At 32.4% G+C, this 24,122-nt stretch overlaps 2 protein-coding genes across 2 annotated transcripts in view; one reads left to right on the forward strand and one right to left on the reverse strand.

Annotated features, from left to right (window-relative positions):
- Positions 1-7,607: 7,607 nt before the first annotated feature.
- Positions 7,608-22,821, forward strand: LOC108685045. Its single transcript, XM_018189664.1, has 19 exons — positions 7,608-7,683; positions 8,747-8,838; positions 10,993-11,254; positions 11,586-11,715; positions 11,781-11,932; positions 12,193-12,468; positions 13,178-13,489; positions 13,899-13,994; positions 14,582-15,380; positions 15,845-16,246; positions 17,028-17,209; positions 18,381-18,559; positions 18,860-19,008; positions 20,362-20,508; positions 20,723-20,812; positions 21,157-21,523; positions 21,611-21,792; positions 22,021-22,164; positions 22,440-22,821. Exons 1-19 carry the CDS (start codon positions 7,608-7,610, stop codon positions 22,642-22,644), a joined length of 4,242 nt encoding a protein of 1,413 aa, XP_018045153.1. The 3' UTR covers positions 22,645-22,821.
- A 763-nt stretch (positions 22,822-23,584) lies between these two features.
- LOC108686888 overlaps positions 23,585-24,122 on the reverse strand; it is a 1,646-nt gene continuing 1,108 nt past the window's right edge. The window contains exon 3 of the mRNA XM_018192393.1: positions 23,585-24,014. Within this exon, the coding sequence (XP_018047882.1) occupies positions 23,587-24,014 (428 nt within the window). The 3' untranslated portion in view covers positions 23,585-23,586. The remainder of the gene's footprint in view (positions 24,015-24,122) is intronic.

Consider the following 24,122-nt stretch of genomic DNA (forward strand, 5'->3'; position numbering starts at 1 on the left):
AAAGCGAATAAATTACTATAAAAATAAAGAAATTGATTTAAAAAATTAAATATTTCAGTATAAATGAATGATATAATTATTTAAAAGTAAAAAAATTTCAGAATCCAATCTTTTATAAAATAAGTATAATCTAAAAAAATAAAAGCAGTCAATAAAGACCGCGCGTACTTCTAGTGATAAAAAATATAGTGATAGTTACTTTCGTCTATTAGAGTAAGTATTTAAATCATTTTATTATCATTCTGTTCCCATCAAGCAAAATTAAAAATAATGACATCAAAATAGCGTCAAAATAACTCCAAAATAGTTAAAAATCACTTTTTGATAAGTCAGATTAATTTTAATTATTTTGATATTATCGTGACCTATAATATTATTCCACTTGGCTATTTGAAATTATCAGTAATATTAATAATTATTATTATTGGGATTATGAGAATTAATAATTATTATTGTTGTTATTCATTGTTATTGAATGCAATTATACCAGAAAATAGAAACCACTTTTATGCTTTTGTGTACTTTTGACGCATATATTTTCATAAATTTTTTACGATGCATATTATCTTCAAATGTTTCTCGTATTACACGGTACGTTATAAATAAAATTAAAATTAAAATTATAAAATTCTATCTCAAATTCTAAGACAGAATGAAGTCAAAAGTAGACCTTCAAAATATTTTTAAATTTTGCATCTTTATTTGTTGTTTATATCTGTAAGTATTGTATAATGTCAATTAAACGAGAAATGCATGCGACTATTGTGACAATCAATGTTAATCGAAACTGTTTTACGTGTTTATTTCATTAATTTATATGACACACTTTACATTTGTGTACTCTGATGTTACAAATATATTATGATATCATTATACTCGTAGTATAATTGAACTGTAAACAATATAAAATTATAACAATTAAAACGCATGAGAAATCCTCTGGAAAATAGCGTCCTCCATAAATGCGCACTGATTATGAAATAATAATCCTAAAAATAATTAATTTCTGAGGAAATAAATTTTAAACAATGAGAATCTTATTGGACCGTCCACGTGAATAAATTTTATCTCTCGGCACACAACAAAAAAGATAAGCTATTTAATATGAAATTTAAAGAAAAAAAAGAGATAGGTTCAACTTTCGTATAACTAAAGTTTAAAAGTTTTTAATGTAAAAGAAATTATATCCAAAGAAATGTTTTTTTATCAATAAAAATCTTTTTTTATAAAACGGTTCTTACTAAATATACGGTTTCTTATTAAATATAAATGGTTTCTTATTAAAAGCACAGAATTCATTTCAAAATTCTTTATTCTAATATATCTGAACAATTTTTTAATTATACTTATTTGATTATACTTATCTTTTTCAGCCGTGAAGTTTTTTATTTGTGACAAAACTGTATTGTCACGCTTCTAAAAGCTTTCTCTCTTGTATCAGTCTTTACTTACAAAGAACCAGTCATTTTATGAAGAAAATAAGTCTTGTCTACATAGGGTATCAGGTAAATAAGTGTTGCTATTATTATATAAAAGATTATCAAGAAAAAACATGTTGTCAAGCGTTCCATGAGAGAAATTTATTATATTCTTTTATCTTTTCACTTCCTCCAATATTTCAGACTCCGTAGAAGCGTCGTTATTTGCTATCTCAAGAGAAAAAGATATCTCTTAAGTATAATGCTCTTTGTGAAGACGCAAGAAAGGACATGCCATAAAAAAAGAAAGGAAAAAGATCTGAAGATCATTATTAGCACCATAATTTATTATTAAGGGACTGATGTATACTTATTATCGAATTTCATTTTCTATCTCATATGTATTAATTTATTATAAGATATTCATTTCATATGCATATTTTTGTTATAATTAACTTTCATAGCGTAAAATTTTTGTGTATTTCAAAAAAAACAAGCTTTCTATTTTTGCAAAATTGTTTATGTTCTTGTTTAATGTATGTAATGCTATTATGATTCTTAATTTTCTCTCATAATAACAATACAATAAATCACGAATATATTTAAAATACAAATTACATAAATATACTTAGTAAATCTTAAAATAATTCAACAATTAGAATTAAAATTCAACAATTAGCCATTAAAAAAATCTAATTTCATTACACTCAATTCACACACTCAATTTTTTAAAAATTATTTTTAAATTTTTTTATTAACACATCCGATTGAGAATTTTATCTTTCGAATTGGAACGTACATTCTAAATGAGACTGAAAATAAAAGTAAAATAAATAAAATGGAACAATGTATTACGCGATACCTTTGTACGAAGAAAATAATTCTCGATGCATCTAATATGGCGAACAAAAGGTTACGAACCCCTGTATACTGAGATGGCTGATCACCCCGCGCTTTATCCAGTCGATCGTTGAGCGGCTCGTTGACTCTCGATGATGACGGTGCGATCTCGTCCTGGTTGACCTCGACTGGGAATCTCTAATCCATGATTCCGCCGCGAGTCGGCCTCGATGACAAGAACCTACGCCGCTGGGTACGATGTTCCGCAGCTCTCGTGATCCTCCCCCTCCCCCTTCCCCCGCGGACATGACGCGTCGTTCGTTTTCCCGGATGGCCTCACGGAAACCGGACACACAATGGGTCCACTTCCGCTGCGTGCAAGGCCAGAGAAGTCGGACGTGGGGACCCTACCTGTCCGCCCCCGCGCGCGTTATCCATGCATCGTGCTCTATGGGCCCCCTATGGTCTATCACGCGGTCTATGGCTTGTAACGCGGGGATCTCTCATCAGGAATGCACGATTTGCTCTTTTGCCGTTCTCTCTCCACTTCCCAAGTGTACAGGTGTCCATTATTTCCATGCTTCCCGCTGATTTCGACCGTCAGTTTGATTACAGGTGCCATTCGCGCCACACGCGTGATTTCGGCGTACGCTCGCACGCCTCTTTCTCGCGCGCGATCCATAAGATCACTTTTGGGATCGCGTTGGGATAGCACTGGCACATCGCGAGATCCGCGACGCTTCCCTTCGTCCTCCTTCACAGCAATTGCAATCACGCCAAAGGAACGGAGAGCTTGCGACGAAGAACTAGGGGAAAGCTGTTCCTTCTGGGTAAGATTAACTTTCTTTCCCTTCATCGATGATTCTTTTTTACACCATTGACAATCTTTTTACTCAAATGTTAAACGATATTAAATCAGTATAAAATAAGTAGTCCCACTCAACAATATAATGTAACATGTGTATGTATGTATGTTGGGAAAAGTCACTCGTAATTATTCGACTTTAATTATAATTTTATAGCTTTTTTTTAAGAGAATGTTACAGGCAAAAGATTAAATCCGCGCTCGTGAGAGTGAATTTATTTTACCAGTACCCTCATGTTCCGTTATCTCTTCCTCGAAAGAAGATTTATTGAATCGATAATTGCAATTCTAGATGAAAAATTCATTTCATGAAAACGTAAGACTTTCATATGAGCTCATATAAGTAAATAATGATTTTTTAGTAAATTCATCGTGATGATCAATTTTCCTTTATCACAAGCAAAGAGTGATTTCGCTAAAATTCTAAAAATTTAGCTTGATACAAACCTGAAAATAATTTTATTGGATTATCAATAAAATAATTATGTAAGATGTTTAAACATAATAAACAATATTACAAAAAATTTTGACACTGACAATCAGCTTGAGGATCTTACATAATTATTTTAACGTCTAACAAAATTATTTTTAAATCTATATCTACATAGCTAAATTTTTAAATATTTTAATAAAACCGTTCTTTCTGTGTAGAGAAAAATATTTTCACGGAACATCATTCATATAGTTATGTATCCATATAAGGATAAAGTAACTCGCATGACTGCATTACTCAAAATTAATTATTTTAATGACGTATCGCGCAATTAACGCGTTGGAGCGCAGTACACGTTTGTATTTATGCTGTAATTATGATAATTACTCAAGAGATCATTACGCAATTGTTCGATGCGAGTATTACTGATTTTCCATGATCTTTTGCATAGCCGCGATCGTATTTTACTGGTAATGATTTTCAATGGCTCAGAAGATCTCAGCCGGATCTCAAAGGTTCTGGATGCGTTGTCATCTCACTCTCAGCATCTCGTCGTGCCCGAATCCGAACAGAATGGCACATTGCCAGATAATAATTTGTCGTTGCGTGCAAAAGTTCCATTAACATGAACGTCACACAACAATGACCGAATTCATTCCCTGTTCGACACGAGTACGCACGCAACAATACCATCCGCGTACCAATAGAGTTCAAAGCACCGCAACAATAGATCCTGCGGTGGAAGCTCGCAATGAAAAGCAACTACGGAAAGTAAGCTTTCCAAAACCCAAATTATGAATTGCATCAACAATGATTTTTAAACTGTCTTTTATTCTCCTGAATGACTCATTTTTCTCTTTTGTTTATCAGTTACAGTATTAATCAGTTTATCATTTACAGTATTAGTAGCATACATTTAATAAAAACTATTCGAAAAGAACGTGAGGAAAGAAGCACAGATTCTTGCATAATGCATAAGGCAAAAAAAAATCAACCAATCAAAATTTTTTATTTCATGAAAAGGAAATGAAGAATTTTGATTGGTATATTTTTCATGCATTGCGCATTATGTATTATGCAAGATTTTGTGCTCCTACCATAAGGCAGTAAGATGTAAACAGCAAACGAATCGATCAATCGTACAGTAGAAACGTAAGGCAATAACCTAAATAATAGCAAATCTGAAATGTTGATTTGGTTACTACTTACTTCTTATTGCTAAGTTTCTTTGTTCTGCCATAGCATTAAGAATAAATTTTTATACTGAGAAAAATATCTAGTTGAAAATGGACGCGCTAGAAGATTTTGATATATCAATCAGAATTCCGATTATCTCAATTAGAATTTTAGTAGACTTTTAACCAGAAATTCTGATTCCTCTATTTTCAAACAAAATTCCAATTAATCCAGTCAGACATTTTTCTTAGTATGAAATTGTCATTATCAGTCTAAAAAAAGATAGATTGAATCATATCGCGCGTTTTCCTTCTCTCTTTTTTCTTAAAATTACAGTCTTGTATTTAGCAAAATTATTCTTTCTATGTAAGTAAACAATTATATTATAACTCCGTATGGATTATCTTAGTACTTGAGAAGATCCTAGAGCGTTCAATAACAATACTTATCTTATTATTTTTTTATATCTCTCTTTAAAATACACATATAGTTGAAGAGAGAGGCTGATATGATTTAGTTCTTTCTAACAGATGCTGAGATCAGGAAATGTGCAGTCTGTACACTGTAAAAAATAAAATGTTAATTTTAACTTAAAAACGTAGTGTATAGTGAATTTTCTAAGACATGAAAAAATATTAAAATTAACATTTTTGTGTTAATTTTCACATTTTTGTATATCTCAGAAAGTCTCCACTAAACATCTTTAAGTTAAAATTAATATTTCATTTTTTTTTTACAGTGTATTATACCTATAATTAGTAGCGCGTTCTCACGATAAATTCAATTATTATATAAAATATTTAATATTTGGTAATATGAAAATTTTTAATATTTTGTAATAGTATAATTTTACAATGGCAGCAAAAATTAAAACCATTTCCCGCGATTATTTAAAGTAAAGGAAACTTTTAATATCTCCTTTCACGATGTTTTTAATTGGTGCTGCCACACTCGTGTCTGATGATATGTTTAATTATCTTAATTCGAGTAATTTCCCGAAATAATTTGCATACGGCGAGCAGTACGTCATAAATCCGGCAATCCAATGAAGACAATTGCAGAAATGTAATTTCGCACGGGCAATATTATGCGAATTATTACGAACGAGCACCATAATTTTCTCACGCGACCGATGATATTAACATCAGAATAAGCTTTTATACTGCGTTGTCGGTGACAGACGCAATTACCGAGGCGATAAACTATAACGCGATTAATAAGCAGCGCTGCACGATGGACACAATCGGTGGACGAGCCGCAGCTATAGTAATTGATACTCGTCACGAACAAGTACGCTTGTGCATCAATGAGTAAACATAAATTACCCTGACAATAGAAAACCTCTTTACGATACATTGTCGATATCATAAACATCCTATTATGGGGATGCTATATATGGGCTCTCGCTGAGCTCGAGCGCGATATTTTCGAAATTGTAGACCAATAAAGCCGAATAACGTTAATGTTCTTATCATACTTTGTAGAGAGAGCTTATAATTAATAAGACAATATTATGTAAATAATTTAATGTTCGAAACAGTTTATCCAAATTTTTGTATTAATTTAATATAAGACGAGTATGTTGAAAAATATCATAAACATTATGTAAAAAATTAATGTAAAAATATAATACACTGATTTGCAAGCAAATTGTGAAAGTATATAAGGCCTGAAATTGTTTTGATAGATTCATAATTACATTCATAAAATTATTTTTAAAAATATATATATATATATCGCATACATACGTTTGTCCTTTTTTCTTTCGATTTTCGATGTTATCGGAAATGGAGAAATCATTGCATATGAAGATGACCTGCTCGTTCTTTCGTTTCCGATGATTGAACCCGCGCTCTCCTACATCAATCACGATAACCGGACATATAATAGCAACCGGCTAATAATGTAATGCCTGAAAGTTGGAACCACGCTTCGTTGCCCTTACGAGCGTGTGCTGATCCTTTGGCAGCTACGTATGTATATAGGCGTGCGAGGGTGTGTAGTAGTGTTCAGGGTGAGTGCTCGTCAGGAATTCCATAAAGTTTAATACACGCCTGTCCCCACGTATCTCGAGTACATACGTACAAACGTTCATCGATCAGAACAAATGGTACTCGCTAGTAGTTTTATCTGTATTCCGATTTTTCATGTATCTTTTTTTCATATAAGGAACAAAAACTGGATTTGCGTCCATTACACCTAGCCCTCCAGGGAAATAATAGGTGAAACATTTGAATGATTTTCAAAAATAACTAAGCAATAATTACTCTATCTGTTTTTTTCATACATGTATTTTTTATAAACATATTTTTATGAATTCCTTTAATTAAAAATATTTTCTTAATTATATAAATGTGAAATAAAATATTTATGCAGTAGGAATTTTTAAATATTTCATATGCCTTCATGGTACATATAAGCAGTTTCAATATTTTTCTCAACATTTATTTCATAAAAGAAAAATACACATGGAAAATACGTATAGCTTTTCGTCTGTTGCATAAATAATTTCAAGATCTCTTGCATTATTAAACTTCAATACAAAGCTACCCCTTAGAAAAACAATTCTCATCTCGCACAAATTAAATTTTTCCTCTCCTTTTGAAACAAGAAACAATTTTCAAACCATTCTTAATTTCTATTTCTGCAATTTCTACTATGGTAATTTTACAGAAAATAATACAAAATAATTTATTTTTGTAATAATGTATATTTGGTAATATCAAAATTAAAATTACAAAAATTTGTAATAAATATAAATTGTAAAAAATATCTCTTTTCTTTTAAGTATCAAATATGTTTAATAATTCATTTTCAGAGCTTAATAGCGATTGGCACGTATGCGACATAGTAATCCGTACATTTCAATATCATGATGCGGAAAGTTCACAGATCAATTAATATGCTGCCATTCATTTGGATACTCATCGTGCTAGATCTATTGGTCAATGGTAAGAACGTAATAAATTAAAATTTTTTTACAATTTATTTTAGGTCAAAAAATTGATCTTACATTCAAATTATATGGAAAACTGAGTTGAAATGAGTCGATTTTCATTTATAAAATTGGAGTTAGTTTACACATATAATATAACTTATAATGTGATGAATAAAAGATATCACAAAAATAAGGCTCAATAATGAATAGTTTTGAAGCTATAATGTATTATATAATAGACAGGGTGTGTAAAGCTATGACTGATCAAAGATAATATAAAATATATACAAAACTTGTAAGAAAGCATCTTTGATGCACCATAATTCAACAATTATTCATTATTGAGCTATGTGCCTATGACGTCTTTTGTTTATCACATTATAAGCTACATTATATGTGAAAATTAATTTATTCTATCGAGATTTAATTTTCCATATAATTAATGTAAGAAGTCTTTTAATAGATATCAATAGATTATCAATATACATATATTCAATATACATTACTTTCGATTTCAATAAGTTTTATTTAAAAATCAACAGAATTGGGGAAAAGAATTTAAACGCTTTTTTAAAAATGTTTATCGTTAATTAAATATGATATAATTATAAGTTCATTAATTATTTATTTTAAATTAATTAATATAACGATTGAAATATTAAGAAGTAATCGTTACAAGTTAATAATAACTTTTGCTTAAAATTAAGATAAAAAAACATCTTTTCGATATTTTGTTCAGCGCGGCAATTGTATTCTAAAAATATGTTTGGAATTCATACGTAACTAAATAGTTCTGCGAACATGTGAGGGAACAGCTCGGAGGATACAGAACGATGTCATGTTGAACTTACGAAACTGTTGGTCGGTATTGTGTCACTATCCGTGCCACTTATGAAAATACATATCTGATAAAATCAAAGAACGCGCGAGCGTTTGTTGACTAGAGGAAGTAGCCTAAATTTTATGCGAAAAGGAAATAATAATCTGTACTTTCTACACAAATTAATATATAAATAGTAAAATCAGGATCTATCGCACGTTGCCAATAAACAGGTGCTAAGAAAATCATTATATAGTTTCAGCGCAAACAACCTGCAACGGTGGTCTGGGTAGAGTGGTTTATGAGAGACTTCCGGATCAGCAGCTTCAGGGTTTTGACGATGATGTGGTAAGATCGAGGATATTTCGAAAGTACTTCAGCTTTCAAAGTATCAGGTGTATAGTCTCTGTAAAATGTGACTGAAATTTGAAATTCATACCTTCCGTATAAAAGTGAATGTTATAAGAGAAAGTAGTATCGACGAGCTTATAGTATCGGCTAAAGCTAATTTTTACTTATGATAGCACTATATGCACAAGAGAATACGCCTTATTTTATTTATTATATGTATCATAATCTACGGTCACACATGTGTATTATTACATTGTAGCAAATAACTTTTTATTTGTAACATAACTTTTCATTTTGTTAAAAAATACATATGATATTATATATCCTTAACTATCGCTCAAATTTTATTAAACGATTTAACAAAATATCCTAGAAATGTAACTTTTCAGCAAAGTTGGCAAAGTTATCTCTAAAAGTAACTTGTTACCTTAACTCGTTATTTATTGTAAAAAGTTTGCTATTATTAAAATTTGTTATTAATTTTATTTTTCACCGAATTTTGATGACTTTTTATAGAGATTCAATCGTTAATGTTACGAACACTCTTTTATAATATTCTTATATAATACTATTTTTTTTTTAAACTCGCTTATGCACGTTCCACTTATGTATTGTATGTATACAAAGTAACGACAAAAGTAACGATCATATTTATTGCCATTAAGTACTTAAAAAATTACCGTTAAAAAATGTACAATAAATAACATTGTTATCAATTCGCTAAAAAAAAAATAATTATAATAGCATGGTAAACACGCAATCTTTCAATTTTTTTACTTCTAAAATTTTGAGATATCATATTTTCAATATTAATTACGTATTTACTTTTTTCTAAAACATTTGTATAAGAAAAAATTAACAATTTAATAACGTCAAATTTCAACCGGATATTAATGATATCCAGCTATCTGGTCGGATAGTAAAAAATCCGGATAATACCGGATATCGGATACTTCCTGCATATCCAGTGCATCCCTATTTTTAAAGATAACAATACCGAACATAATGAGCATTCTGCATTTTCGGTATTCTTTATTTTGTGATTATTTTAGTCTCGTTCTTCTTTATCAATTCCTTCTGTTTTTCTATTGTCAAATGCTTCGAACGCGAACATATAGTAGCATAGCAGACAAAGTAGCAACGCATTGGTCTATCGTACCAGAGATTCCGAATTCGATCCCAGTAGGAATCAAAATATTTAGAAAATATTTACGCTCGTGTCTTCTTTCGGAAAAGGCTGACCTCTCGAGAGTATCTTTGCCCACAGAAACATCTCTCGAAAAATCCGTTGTTCGGAACCGGCATTAAAAACTATAAATCCTATATGCTTGTGGCAATTGAATAATTACCGTGCGCTATGCCATAAGCATATGAGAGAGGTGTAACGCCAGAGATCTAACTATTATGTTATGACAATTAACATTATGACATTTTCCAAAATAATATTGTCCAGCACGCAAATCCAAATGATAAATTTAAGTGCAAGAAATTCATGTTCTAAGTCTGATCTTATTTCAGATATATGATGTTTTTCGAATAAATATCAAAACATGAATTTCTTGCATCCAAATTTATCATTCGGGCGTGTCGGACAATAATATTTTGAAAAATGTCACATATATATATACATGTATATATTAATGTATGTATATGTTAATTGTCACAATATAATAGTTAAAAGTATATAATAGTTAAAATCTTGATAAATGTATTTCCTTTTGAAAACGATTTTATAATGCATCTTCTTTTTTTTTCTTCTTCTTCAAAAAACGTATATGTTTTTTGAATAAATGGTTTCTCATACTATTATAATGAGGTGAAATTATTATTATAGTAAGTAAAGTATTCACATTTAAATTTGTTACTGTCTAATTCTGTACAAAACTGTATTATCCATTCGGGTCGCGTTTGAGCCATTGTTAATGTATGCTACAAATTGTTTACGACTAGCTACCTATTACTTGAAGAAGTGTTTGCTATTTCCAAGGAACTTTCATCCTCGCTCTATTTTGCGTGAACGATTGATCGATCGCACGCTTCTCGAATTTCAATTTTTCACAATTCCGCGACGCAGAGGTCGCGTAGGAAAAAATGTAACGTGATTGTGACATAATAAAGTATCCGATGTTAAGAAATTTCTTTTTATGGCAGGTGCGAGACTCGGCGCCTCCATTTAGGGTCTTGGAGAAGTGTCAAGAGCTCTGTCTGCGCGACAGAACGGCGACGAACAATCTGGTCCGCGCATGTACGAGCTTCGACTTCCAACCTGGCAGCAGAATCGCGTCCTTCAGCGGCGCCGCCGAGTACGAAGAGAGTACTTGCTATTTAACGAGAGAACAGGCGCAGCCGGAGGGCATCGGAAATCTTATGCTCGTACCAAATAGCGTGCACTTCACCGAAGTGTGCCTAACATGTGAGTATCCGCATAGACAGAAAAACGTCGACAGAAAAAATATCGTTGTGCAAAAAATCATTACGTCTTTCTGACAAACAAAATTCGTGAACGAGGCGCGATGCATTCTGTTAATTGAAATAGTCACTCGTTCACGAATTTTGTTTATCAGAAAGACATAATGATTTTTTTTCCTAATAATGGTGGAACGAACTATTCTCCGCAATTCTTTGACTAAAAATAATTTTTCAAGTTGATCTGGAGTTCTTTAAAAATTGATTTCTATACCTGTGTCTATTTATCTTTAATAATTTCTAGAATTTACTAGTTAATATATCTGTTTCATTTTTAGCCGACAGAATAGAGAGAGAATGTCCAAATCGTCGTTATGTGTTCGAGAGGCATCCGAGAAAGAAGCTGAAGCTACCCTTGACAGACATCAAAGAAGTCAGTGCCGCTAACAGAACCGACTGCGAAGATAGGTACTTGCGAAGATTAAAAATTATCGCGTGTCGTAAAAGAAATAGCATTTTAATTTTATGTTTAGATGTCTCAACGAATTCAGTTTCGTCTGTCGATCAGCAACATATGACACTGCCCTGAGAAGCTGTTCTCTCAGTCGTTTCACTAGGAGAACTCATCCTGAATTACTGGAGGATGATCCGAATTCTGATTATTTGGAAAATACTTGCCTTAACAGTACGTTTCTAATTAATTTTTGTATAAAGTATTTAATTTATGTATCTTATCGAAAAATTGCGTCAGAAATTTTCTTGTAATAATTAGAAATTGCGCAAAAAAAGTAGGTATATTTAAAAGATGTTAATCGACATATTAAATATCTTGAGAAATATCGCATATATAATTACATTAATTATACAATTATATTAATTAATAATATTTACATTAATTATACATATAATTAAAATTAAAGAAATATTTTTTAAATATCTGATCAGCCGAGAGACGATGCGACGGACTCACAGTGTTCGTCAAGGAAGAAAACAAACGTTTGCGCGGCCCATTTGAAGTGGATATATATACAAATCTTACTTTGGAAGAATGTCAGGCGCTATGTCCTAGAGCGGAAAAATATTTTTGTCGCAGCATCGAATTTGACGAACAAACGCGGCAGTGCGTCATATCCGAAGAGGATTCTGTTTCACAAAAGGACGATATTGGAGTTAGCAGCAGCCCAAGTCATCACTTTTACGATTTGGTGTGCTTAGATAATCGTGAGTGTATGCAAAATTTTAATATTAATTTTTTATAACTCACTGTTGCCTGTCCCCATTTTAGTCTATTGTTATTTTGTCTCATTATGTAAGTAACATTCGCGATATATTCAATGACAGATAAAATCGACAATGATTTTTCCAGAACATTAAAATTAATTTCTATGTTTCAAGAAACTAAGCTTTTATTAAATTATTTTTTCTTTAATTTAATTTTATTAATTATTAACTTGATTTATTATGTAAATTCCATTAATTATTAAACCTTTTATAATTTCATTAATTTCACACTAACTTGGTTTTGGTGTAAATAAATAAAATAAAGATTTCGAATATATAATTTTAAAATTATATTACCTCTTTAATAACAATCTCGGTATGGCGTATCCGTATTTCGAAATTTCTATCTATTATTTAAAAAAAAATAATTACAATATGTTATTTTTATAAAAGTTATAAGCAAAAATTGAGTTGAATATACCATACTGTAAAAAATATATTGCACCTGTGACAAAATAGTGTAGTGTAGTAATATTGAAGGGCTAATTTATTAATTAATACATAAAACGTACGGTGTTAGTTATTCAATATATCGGTGCTATATTTTTTCCTACTCTGTATTATATTCTAACGAGGCGTAAGATTTTTAATTAACAATGGTCAGTTGGTGATTCACAACTCGTTATCAATGCCCACTTACGAAGCGTAGATCCGTCCGTAGCGCGCGGTTCCGAATACCCGGACAGCAGTTCATCGTCACACCTCTTCTCCGATGGTCGTCGTCCAGATACGGCTTTCCAGCGTTATCGGAACTCGCGTTTGAGTGGCGAGTTTCATTCGGAGATTACCGGACGCAGCCTCAGTGAGTGTCTGGACGAATGCCTCCGGCAGACGAGCTTCCAATGCCGTAGCGCCGTTTATTCTGAGCATTATCACACCTGCCGATTAAGCCGATTCAATCAAAGGGATGGTAACCGGATTATCTACGATGCCGATTATGACTATTATGAGAATCTCATGCGTGAGTATCGATTGTCTGTCTGTTCATTGTGAGGAAGGAGATGCATCGCACGATGTTTCTGTTATTCGAGTTGATCCTAAAAGTTAATATAACATTAATGTTATAATTTCACATTCAACAATATAAATGTAATATGACATGGTATTACCTAACAGTTGCATTATTGAGTGCGAAATTAATGTTTATTAATTATTAATGTTTATGTAAATTTGTTAACGTTTATCGTTATTATTCTATTATTTACGAAAAATTTTAAATCGGCTTGGTTCTTTTTTTGAATTATATATCGTGTCGGTAAATTGACTTCTATCACTACGTGATCGTACTGCGACTTTCGAGAACGTCTTGGAACAGCGATACAGCTTTGCATAGCTCAATGTTTAATTTAACGACCGCATTGTATCAACAGATCAATATCTAGACGGCGATCGCGATGGTCCTGGTTACAGACCGGATCCCTTGGGACAGGACACAAACTTTGGACGACCCTCTTTAGGAAGACCCGGTTAGAACCGCTTTATTAATTCAGAGTAATATCGCATGTCGACATGTTAGATAAAGTTGTGTAATTATTCATAGAGCTGCCGAGTAATCACATAAATTGTTTTAATGGGACAAGATCTTAAACAGATGTTTATAATTGCCGTTAGACACAATTGTTAACCATCACCTGTTAAAGAATATCATCAATCTTGTTGTTCGAATACTAAACTAATCAAAATTGCATTCACATTGCATTTTCAATGCTAAATGTGATCAGTTCTAATCTTGAATTTTATATTTTTATTATAACGGCATTTCATATTAACCCTTTGAAGACAAAGGCTTACAAACAAAGAAATTTAAAAAGATCTTGTTTTTTGAGAATTTGTAAATTTGTAGGATTTGTAAGATTGCTGAATTTTCTGTTCTTAGAATTTTAAAATTCAAATTTTAAAAAAATAATCTGATTATTATAAAAATCAATTTTATAAAGTTCTTAGTATTGCTAAATGTTTACCATTTGTTTGTTTCCATGTTACTTAAAAATATTAAACATTTGATTTACATAATTAACTACGATGTCGAAATTTGTTAAAATGTTTCTTTCAGGATACCCGGACGATTACGACAAAGGATATTCTACCAGCGTCAAACCGGATCGTTATCCAGATCGTTATCCAGATCGTTATCCAGATCGTATACCAGATCGTATACCGGATCGTTATCCAGATCGGTATCCCGACCGTTATCCAGCAGATCGATATCCTGATCGCCGTCCTTTAGACGATAGATATCCGGATAACAAATATCCTTTAAATGAACCCGACAATTATCCTGATCGCTATCCTCTTGGTGATCGATATCCCGATCGTTATCCCACAGGAGATCGTTATCCCACAGGAGATCGTTATCCCACAGGAGATCGTTATCCCACAGGAGATCGTTATCCCACAGGAGATCGTTATCCTACAGGAGATCGTTATCCTGTGGGAGATCGCTATCCTGATCGTTATCCAGTTAGCGACCGATATCCGGACAGATATCCCATGTCTGATCGATATCCTATTAGAGGAGGAGATCGTCGTCCTAATGGCGTCAATAGATATCCCGACGCCGGAACTCTGGGGAGATATCCTCCAAGTGACCGATATCCCGTGAGTGATCGATATCCCTCGAATGATCGATATCCCGCGAATGACCGATATCCCGCGAATGACCGATATCCTACTGTAATACACGGGGTTCGTGTAATTCCAAGTCGATATCCTGATATGATTGATCGATATCCTAATACAATAGATCGGTATCCTTATCCAGAAGACCATGTGGACCGATATCCTATGGGATTAGGTGGTGATCGATATCCAGCTAGTGGAAGATATCCAGACAAGGATCCTTATGCTAGTCGGTAAGTCGCTGTCTAAATTAGACACGATTATATCAAATTTAATTTTTTGTTCACGTATCGTTATCACTTTTCCATTAATGCGTTGTCTAGTAAATTTTTATTTGCCGTAATAAAGTATCTTTCTCTTTTCTTACACTGATAAAATTACTAAATCTAATATGCGCGTAATAAATAATAGCGGAATTAATTGTATTTTACATTGTTATCTAGCTATTTTTTTTTACGTCATCTAAAATTTTATATTATAAGTCGCATCTATTTTTTATCAATATTTTTGTGTTTTAAAATATTTTAATTACATCGGACATCAATGACTACTAAAGCGCCACTGAATAATAATAATAATAATAATAATAATAATAATAATAATAATAATATAAAAATAATAATAATAGCAACCACAACAATAATCTTGATGATCCACGATTTATCGTAGAAAAATGACGTTGAGATTCAATTAAAAGCAGGTATCCACCACCAGGAATGTACTCGCCCGGATTTGTCGACGATGTTCGTGGTCCTCAGAGTGGTCCCGAGCCAAGACCTCATTATGGTGGTGGGCCGTACGGTCCAATGCGACTAGGAGGATACGGAGGATATGACGACGGCGGTATTGTTGGTGGCGGATACATAGGTGAAGGCGGAGTCTACAACTCTCGTCCATTTGGAACTGCTGGTGGGCCCATCGCAGGCAGACCCATCATAGGCAGGCCTCCGTTAGTGTCTAGATGCGACGAACAGGACAATTTCAGGCAAGTTGGATCTCGTACCAGAGTACGGAAGCCATTCGTTAGACGGTACACCACTGCCTCGTCGTTGGCTCAGTGCGAGAGGGAATGTGCCGATGCTAGAGACTTCGTTTGCAGGTAATGATAATGGTCGAACTTGTACAAATAAATATAATTAGACGAGAGAATTTAAATTTGTGTCGAAAAGCGATGAAGTTTTAGGCAATTAATTCAAAAGACATGTTTGATATAGATAAATTTCATCTTTCTTTCTGCTATTTTTCAGAATTAGATTTAACTATACAAGCCATCTAGAGAAAATTAAAAAAACATTTTAATCTGAATTTAATCTAAATGATTTTCAGATAGTAATATGTTTGTGATGATTGATTTGAGCAGCAAAATATTTTAGGATATAGCTAGAATATTTTAGGATATAGCTAGAAATTCATTAGAGCTAACTAGAAAATATTAATCAAATTCGAATAATTAAATCTATAAAATGTTTCTAGTTATAAAATATTGAATTCTGTCATAATAATTAGAAATTCTGTTCCATTTCACCAAAATATATTCAACCGCATATGTCTTATTAATATAATCAAATTATTATAGCAATTATAAAATTGATAAAATAATTGAAGCGAATGGTGTGTGAAAGTTAATATAAAAAAATTAAATTAGATTCCGCTATTATATATTAATAATATATAAAATAGAAAACATACTGTAAAGAACGTATTTAAAGTAGGATGTTTTTTAATAGATGTGACTACAACGGTGAAACATAGAATTCCGACAGTTTGTTCAGGAAATGTTTGTGACCCAGGGAGCTTGAAATTGAATTAGGAATGATCCGATGACGTTTGTTTGCACAATCGATTGGACAATGCTCGCAAATTCCCAATGTCATTTGCAGGTCCTTCAATTACCGACCGTACACTGCGCCTTACGGGGCCGAGAGGGACAATTGCGAACTCAGCGATAGGGACTCCAGGGACATGGACATGGGCAATCCGGTTTATTACGACACGGGTTCGGATTACGACTTTTACGAGAGGAACAACGGTCGCCAGGGTGCGGACGGGGAATGTCTGGACGGTAAGCGGTCCCTCCGTCCGTAAAAACGCTGATATGAAAGCTGAGAAACGCGTGAGAGACACTTGAGCGCATTAAGAACCAGGGTGAAACATATGCTTTTTTGCAATTAGAAATGAAATATCCGAATTATTGCCTGCACGGAATAGTCATCGAATTGTTTTCTACGCGAAGTAAATTAAAAACGCATAGAACATAACGATTTATCCGTATTTTATTAAATATAAAAATAACTACTCGTCTAATTAAGCTACACTTTAATGATAAGAATTTACACACATTATTGTATATAGAATTTTGCACCATTTTGTCACACGACTTTACTTTTACGAAATAAATATTTAATGTTGTTCTTTTATTTATACTTCTCCCTCTTGCATGTTGCATAATCTATTTAATATCTACGCATCACCATAGTCTACATTCCGTCGATGATGTTTGATACAGTTTTATAAACATTCTCGGTCAACAATTTCCCATTCCAATCTTAATTCACTTTTTTAAATTCTGTACCTATAATAACAAAAGATGTAATATAATTTTTTTTGATAATGTATCTAAACGCTTCGAACTTCAACTTTTGCCTCCAGCTTTTAACATCCTAAATATATTAATTGCTGACTATCTCTTGACTAGCTAGTGTTCCGATTTTTATTTCTTATACTTCTTATACAATATTTGTATTACTTAGATTTTGAGAATTTTTTACTATCTCTCGTCTCTTTTTCACTTGGCCGTTCTTTTATTCTGCTTATCATGCAATTTTACAATCGACACAGTAATTTTGAGAATAAAGAGCGATCACGAATGCGAGGCATGAATAGCTGCTTAAATTTTTAGTTTCGCTCAAAATCAAATTAAAATGTCCATTTTATTGCATTTTATATATAAACGGTAGTTATTAATTATATCGCACGCCTGATTCTCAGGAAATCGATTTTCTGCTAAAAAATATTGCACAAAATTTTGCATATTGTGCTAAAAAAAATGCGATTGATAATTTTCAGCGTCGAAAATTATCTGTCAGAAATTTATTTACACAGTTACCACTTCGCCTTCGAATAATTTCTTTTACTCAATTTCAATTTAATTAATTCCGTATTAACGCGCACCTCCTCGATCGACCGTTTTCCGAAAGCTATGCACAACGAATTACGCTCTGTTACGCTTTTAGTGAGTCAAGTCTGCAGCGAGGATGGGATGGAATTTACTCTGAGGACGCCGGAGGGATTCATTGGGCGAATTTACACGTACGGATACTATGACCGATGCTTCTTCCGCGGAAACGGCAGGACCGTGAACAAACTCCGTATTAGCGGACCTCAGGGATATCCCGAATGTGGCACACAGCGAGTAAGAGCATAAATTTTCGCTTAACATGATCCACTGCGAAGTAATTTCCAATTTAATTTAAGCTGCAATCTTTTACTGCGCATGACGTTCAAGGAATTATTTCAAAACTTTTAAATTGCGCAAATAGAAAATTATTTCACAATAACTTTTAATCAGACATCGAGTACAAGAATTATTTACAATAATTTCATTTAAAAAATTTCTTATTAACAAGATAATTCTCTTTTTTTTTAATATCCGTATCTAATATTAAAATTTAATGGTAATAATCGATATAATGCACGCTTTAAATGTTTGCAGTACGGCGATACGATGACAAACATCGTGGTGGTGCAATTTTCGGACTACGTGCAAACCGGGCGAGACAAACGATTCAATCTAACATGCATGTTTCGAGGACCTGACGAAGCTGTCGTCACATCCGGTTACATCGGTGCCGGGTATGCCAGGTCATATCGATCGAGAGATCGTGCCTTGTACCGAGAGCACGATCTTTAACGCGTTAAATGCCATAGGTATCCCGGGACACTGAATTATGTAAATAAAGCCATATCGAGAGAAAAATCTTTGAACTTATCTAATAATATTCCTTTTTACAATTTTATATTTTTACAGGATTCTTTTTTTTAACAAATCGTATTAATTTTAGACAAGTTCTCCATCTTTATAATCGTTGAGCAAATATTATGATATTGTTCCAATGTTATTCTAGCCTTGTTCATTAATTTCGTATATTAACATGGACCTATGCATATCTTGTTACTGTAACCAGAGCAAAATGCATTACCTTTTTATACACGAGTATAAAATCAAGTATAATATGAGGTGAAAACACTCGTACAATTTTTTTTTATCACACATTCAGTTCTAAATTTTGAAGATATCATGTATACATTCTATTCCTTCTATACCTTATACATTCTATACCTTATTTACTTCATGTTACACATATGCATATAATATGCATTTATGTTAACGGCTCATCTTAAAAAATTAATCACAGTACGGATTAATTATGATAGGAAATTTTTGTTTTTATGCTATAATTATAATATAATAGTCATTTCATCTTTCAATAAAAAAAGTATAATATTTGAATAAATTTGATTAAAAGATAAAAAATGTATATCAATTGATAAAATTGAAATTTAAAAACGAGAGCCAATTAAAGCGTTCATTTTTTTTTGTTGTCCGCATTACATCTTTCATGTGTATATACATCCAATATGGGCATATCCAGGATTTGTTTACGGAGGAAGGGTTTAATTCTGTTCTCATAAACAGCAATTTTTAATAAATTGCTTTTTTGGATATTTTAAAGCTTAGAATCTCTTTCTGTTTCCTAATTTTAAAAAAGAATAATGTTATTTTTTGTAAAAATCATATAATTTTCATCTTTTTCTGAAGACAGTACAGATGAAATACAATTATTAAAAACAGTTGTGAATAAAGTACTAATTAATATCTTAACGCATTTTTCTGTTCTTACGAAATTGTTCTTAAAAATCTTACGAAAATTTTTCTTATGTATTAGAAATTCTGTCAAAACTGTATCTAATAACAGTTTCAGAAATTATTTATATGATCGTAATGAAGAAAGAAAATAGTTTATGTGACAATAAAATATTATTTAGAGTCGAAAGTAAAGTTCTATTTTTTTATAATTAAAAATTAAAAAAATAAATAAATAATTGAACATCTCAATTCTTTCCCCCGTTGGATATGCTCATGTTTTCCACCACATTCATTAGAGTTGTAATTCATTCAATTTCGCTAATGGATCTCGTGCGTCCACTGTACAGATCAGGGTCCCCCATCCCTATCGAATATCTCCCAGCGGAAAATACTCTGAGCTCCAGAGTGCGCTTGCTGATTCTCTACCAGGGTAGACCCACGACAACCATCGCCGTTGGCGATCCTCTCACTTTTAGACTTGAAGCTCAAGATGGGTAATTTTCATTTATATATCTTTTAACCTGATATCCAATTAATATAATTAAAACATTATATGGAAATAATGGTTTGATATCACTGTCCGATTCTATTTCGTTAATTTCCTTGAATTAATTTTTACTTATCAAATATCGCAAGAGCTTCGTATTAAAAATATTTCGTAATAATCGCGTGTAAATTTTAATAAATCCCAATCATTATTGTCCGTAGGTACAATTACGTAACGGATATATTTGCTACTAATGTTATTGCAAGAGATCCTTACTCTGGTAAAAGTGTTCAACTGATCGACAGATATGGGTAAGAAATATTGAAACTCCTAATAATTAACGGCAGTAAGGAAAAGAGAAAAAAAACAAAAAGAGAAGTATTATAATAGCATTATCTATATTGAAGATAATACAATATCAGCTGCATTCCGATAATCCATAATCACTGCCAGTATTGAAAATCTATAATTTACATTACGTGTACTTATAGATTTTCAGCAGAATATCGGAACGCAGCCATTATTGTACTATTTTTTTTTCTCTATCTTGGCCTTTATTGAGATATTCAAGTTACATAATAATTGGATAAATTAAATTACCTCCGCAATCTATCTATATATCGTACTCGCGTAATTGAAACGGAAATTTCTGCAGCTGTCCAGTGGACAACTACGTGTTTCCTGGTTTGGACCGTCTCCGTGATGGCGATAGCCTCGAGGCCCGCTTCAACGCCTTCAAAATACCCGAATCAAATTTCCTGGTGTTCGAGGCGAATGTACGAACGTGCCGCGATGGCTGCCAGCCAGCGTATTGCAGTGGTACCGGTAGAAGCGAACCATCCTTTGGCAGACGGCGAAGGGACGTAAATAACGATACAGCGACGGACGAGGATGAGACATCGCCGATAATAGTAACGAATGATGACTTTAACAATGCGTCAACGATTTTCAACGCGACCGATGCTGCGAGCGATGAACTAGACAACGAAGAGGAGGAAGAGCATGTCAGAGAAATGATAGAGGTATCAAGATTGATCATTTTCATTTCGAAGGAATAGAAAGATGTCGTTTCTATTCCACGACTAATAATATTATTTGTATTTTAATAGGTTCTCGACTCAAGAATGAACATTGAAGAAGATAATATCATCGAGAAGCAAACTAAGGCTAGTAAATTACTCTTGGAAAATATTTGTATAACGCAAAACGAATACTACGGCTTGGTTACCGCAGTAGGCATCCTCGTGGTGCTCTTGGCCTCTGTTGTTCTCTTGTCTATGCTTGTTTACAGGTAGAACTTATATTTTATAGAACTTATATTTTATCTATGAAATTTAATAATTCATTCGCATTTTATTATTTAAGAACACATCTCAATGAATAAATAGATCCTTAAAAATAAATTCATAAAAATAAATTAACCCATGAATAGTTATAAGCTTGCAGTATTATTAACACAATATGTTGGATCTCATCTTCCTTGTTTATTAAGCAAATTTAAAGTGATTCATTATTTCAGAAAATACGTTTATTCCGTGATTATGAAAAATCGTAGACTCGACAAAACCTGCAGTCGCAGCAACCATTCCGATGAGCCTTACAGCAGTCGAATCAACAACTTTTCTTTTATGAGGACAGGTCTTCAGAAACCGTTCCAAGCGTCGTAAGTATTAAACGAATTATACATATTTTAAATTCTATGTCTTTCTGATTGAAAATGAACCAGAAGATTCAAATCATATCAGAAGCCTGGTTTGTTCAATTAAAATTATAGTAAATTCATTCTAGAAAATTTTGATTTGTTCATTTTTAACTTGAATTCCAGTTAATGCAATCGAACTCTTTTTTAAACATTGATATTTTATTATTTTTTCGTTATTCATAATATAAAATTTAAATTTATAATGAAGATCGTAACAAATAGTAATGTTTAATTAGATCGATCTCGAGATCAATGAGCAATGCTATTAGCCAACGTCTTGCCTCATCGTCCACTCTGGAGGGTGCTGTGGGATTATCCACCGGTCGACGTGGCGGTTTCGATCCGAGCGAGCCAATCTATACCGATCCTTCGCTTTTTGAGGTCACTCATTGCTCGAACACTTCAAAATCGGCTCTCGGCGACAACTTTCATCTTATGTAGAAGAAATACGTGAGAAGATCGATCCTGAAATTACATAACGCGAACGATTCCCGCTTTATTTATTTACTTTAATAAGAGTATACGAAACTGACTAACGACAATTAATCCGTGACAAATCAATTCACGATCTATTCTGTCACTAGTCAATAATTCACTGCCAATCCCCCATAAAGATTCTGCCAGCTAAAGACTCTGTCAAGCATTTATTATTTTACATATTGTATTTATACATAATATTATTACTAATAATCGAGAAGTTAAAAACATTACTCTATAAAAAAAATATTTCCTAAAGATATTCCAGAAATAGCATCTGGTATCTTTTTCAAATGACATTCCAAAATAACTACAAAATAACTCTTATAATAACATACAAAAATTTAAGTTCAAATAATCAAGAATATTTTAAGACGCAAAGAAAATTTATTTTTTTTTATATATCTTTTTATTTTTTTTATATCTTTTATATATATTTCTTCTAAATTTGGAATAAAGATACAGACGAGTTCTCTGTGCTGTTATATTTTAACTATTATAAAAATGATTGATCCAAATATACAAATAATACGAATAATGTGAACCTCAAAACTTTCTTCTTTCATTTTGCTGTCATAATTTTGTCGATTGTCTGTTGCGTCTGCGTTCGTCAAAAGTCACACCTTCGTAACGTTCATTACAAGCTGAATAATATCGCATAATGCAATAATTATTAGCAAGTAAAATCATCAGAAAACTTGTATTTATTTTGATATTCTAATTGTGCATTCATGAAAAGTAAATTGGTATTATAGAGACACACAATTACGTTTATATTTTATATTATATAACCAATTTATTTTGCTTACGAGCACCGGCATCGATGCATCGGTGCAACGAAAATAAAGAAAAATAATAGATGTACAACACGTCCATGCCATATCCAATAAAATTATCCGTCTTCCTTCATTCGTCTTTAATCCTATCTAATTTATAAGTAAAAAGCAGCATTCTAAGCCTAGCTTCCTCCTTGCGGTAATGAGCCTCCTCTAATTTGAGCCTCGCTTCCTCCTTTAACATGGCGGCGATGTCGACCTTCATCTGCGCTTCCGAAAGTGCAAGCATGTGCAGTTCTTCTTCTCGTTGTACGAATTTCCTCTTGGGATTATGCTCCTGCACAACGCGAGGTGAGATCAAATTGTATAAAGCACTCGGTCCCGGATTACTTTCTCGTTGTGCGATTTTTTCAAAACCGTTGTCCGTTGACTGATCAATCGTAAGAGAATCAGCGTTTCTTCCTACAAACTTCTCATAATAATCATTCATCGAATTGGGGGATGCAACAGTATCACAATTATCTCTATCGGTCATTTGCTTGAATGTACCATCGCCAGCTACGAAAAGTCAAATTTACTTTTAATTACTTCAAGTTTTCATTATTTTCGTGTGAAAATAGAAAGTATTATAATCTCTTTATTTATAATATATTATAATTAAATATT

This window comes from Atta colombica, unplaced genomic scaffold, assembly GCF_001594045.1.
Source record: "Atta colombica isolate Treedump-2 unplaced genomic scaffold, Acol1.0 scaffold100, whole genome shotgun sequence".
Classification (NCBI taxonomy): domain Eukaryota; kingdom Metazoa; phylum Arthropoda; class Insecta; order Hymenoptera; family Formicidae; genus Atta; species Atta colombica.

Excerpts from the sequence above, each read along its gene's own strand:
- LOC108685045 (XM_018189664.1), top strand. The coding sequence starts at position 7,608 with ATGCGGAAAGTTCACAGATCAATTAATATGCTGCCATTCATTTGGATA. Across the intron at positions 19,009-20,361 it reads ATCGGTGCCGGGTATGCCAG|ATCAGGGTCCCCCATCCCTA; the intron begins GTCATATCGATC and ends TCCACTGTACAG. Across the intron at positions 21,524-21,610 it reads ATGTCAGAGAAATGATAGAG|GTTCTCGACTCAAGAATGAA; the intron begins GTATCAAGATTG and ends GTATTTTAATAG.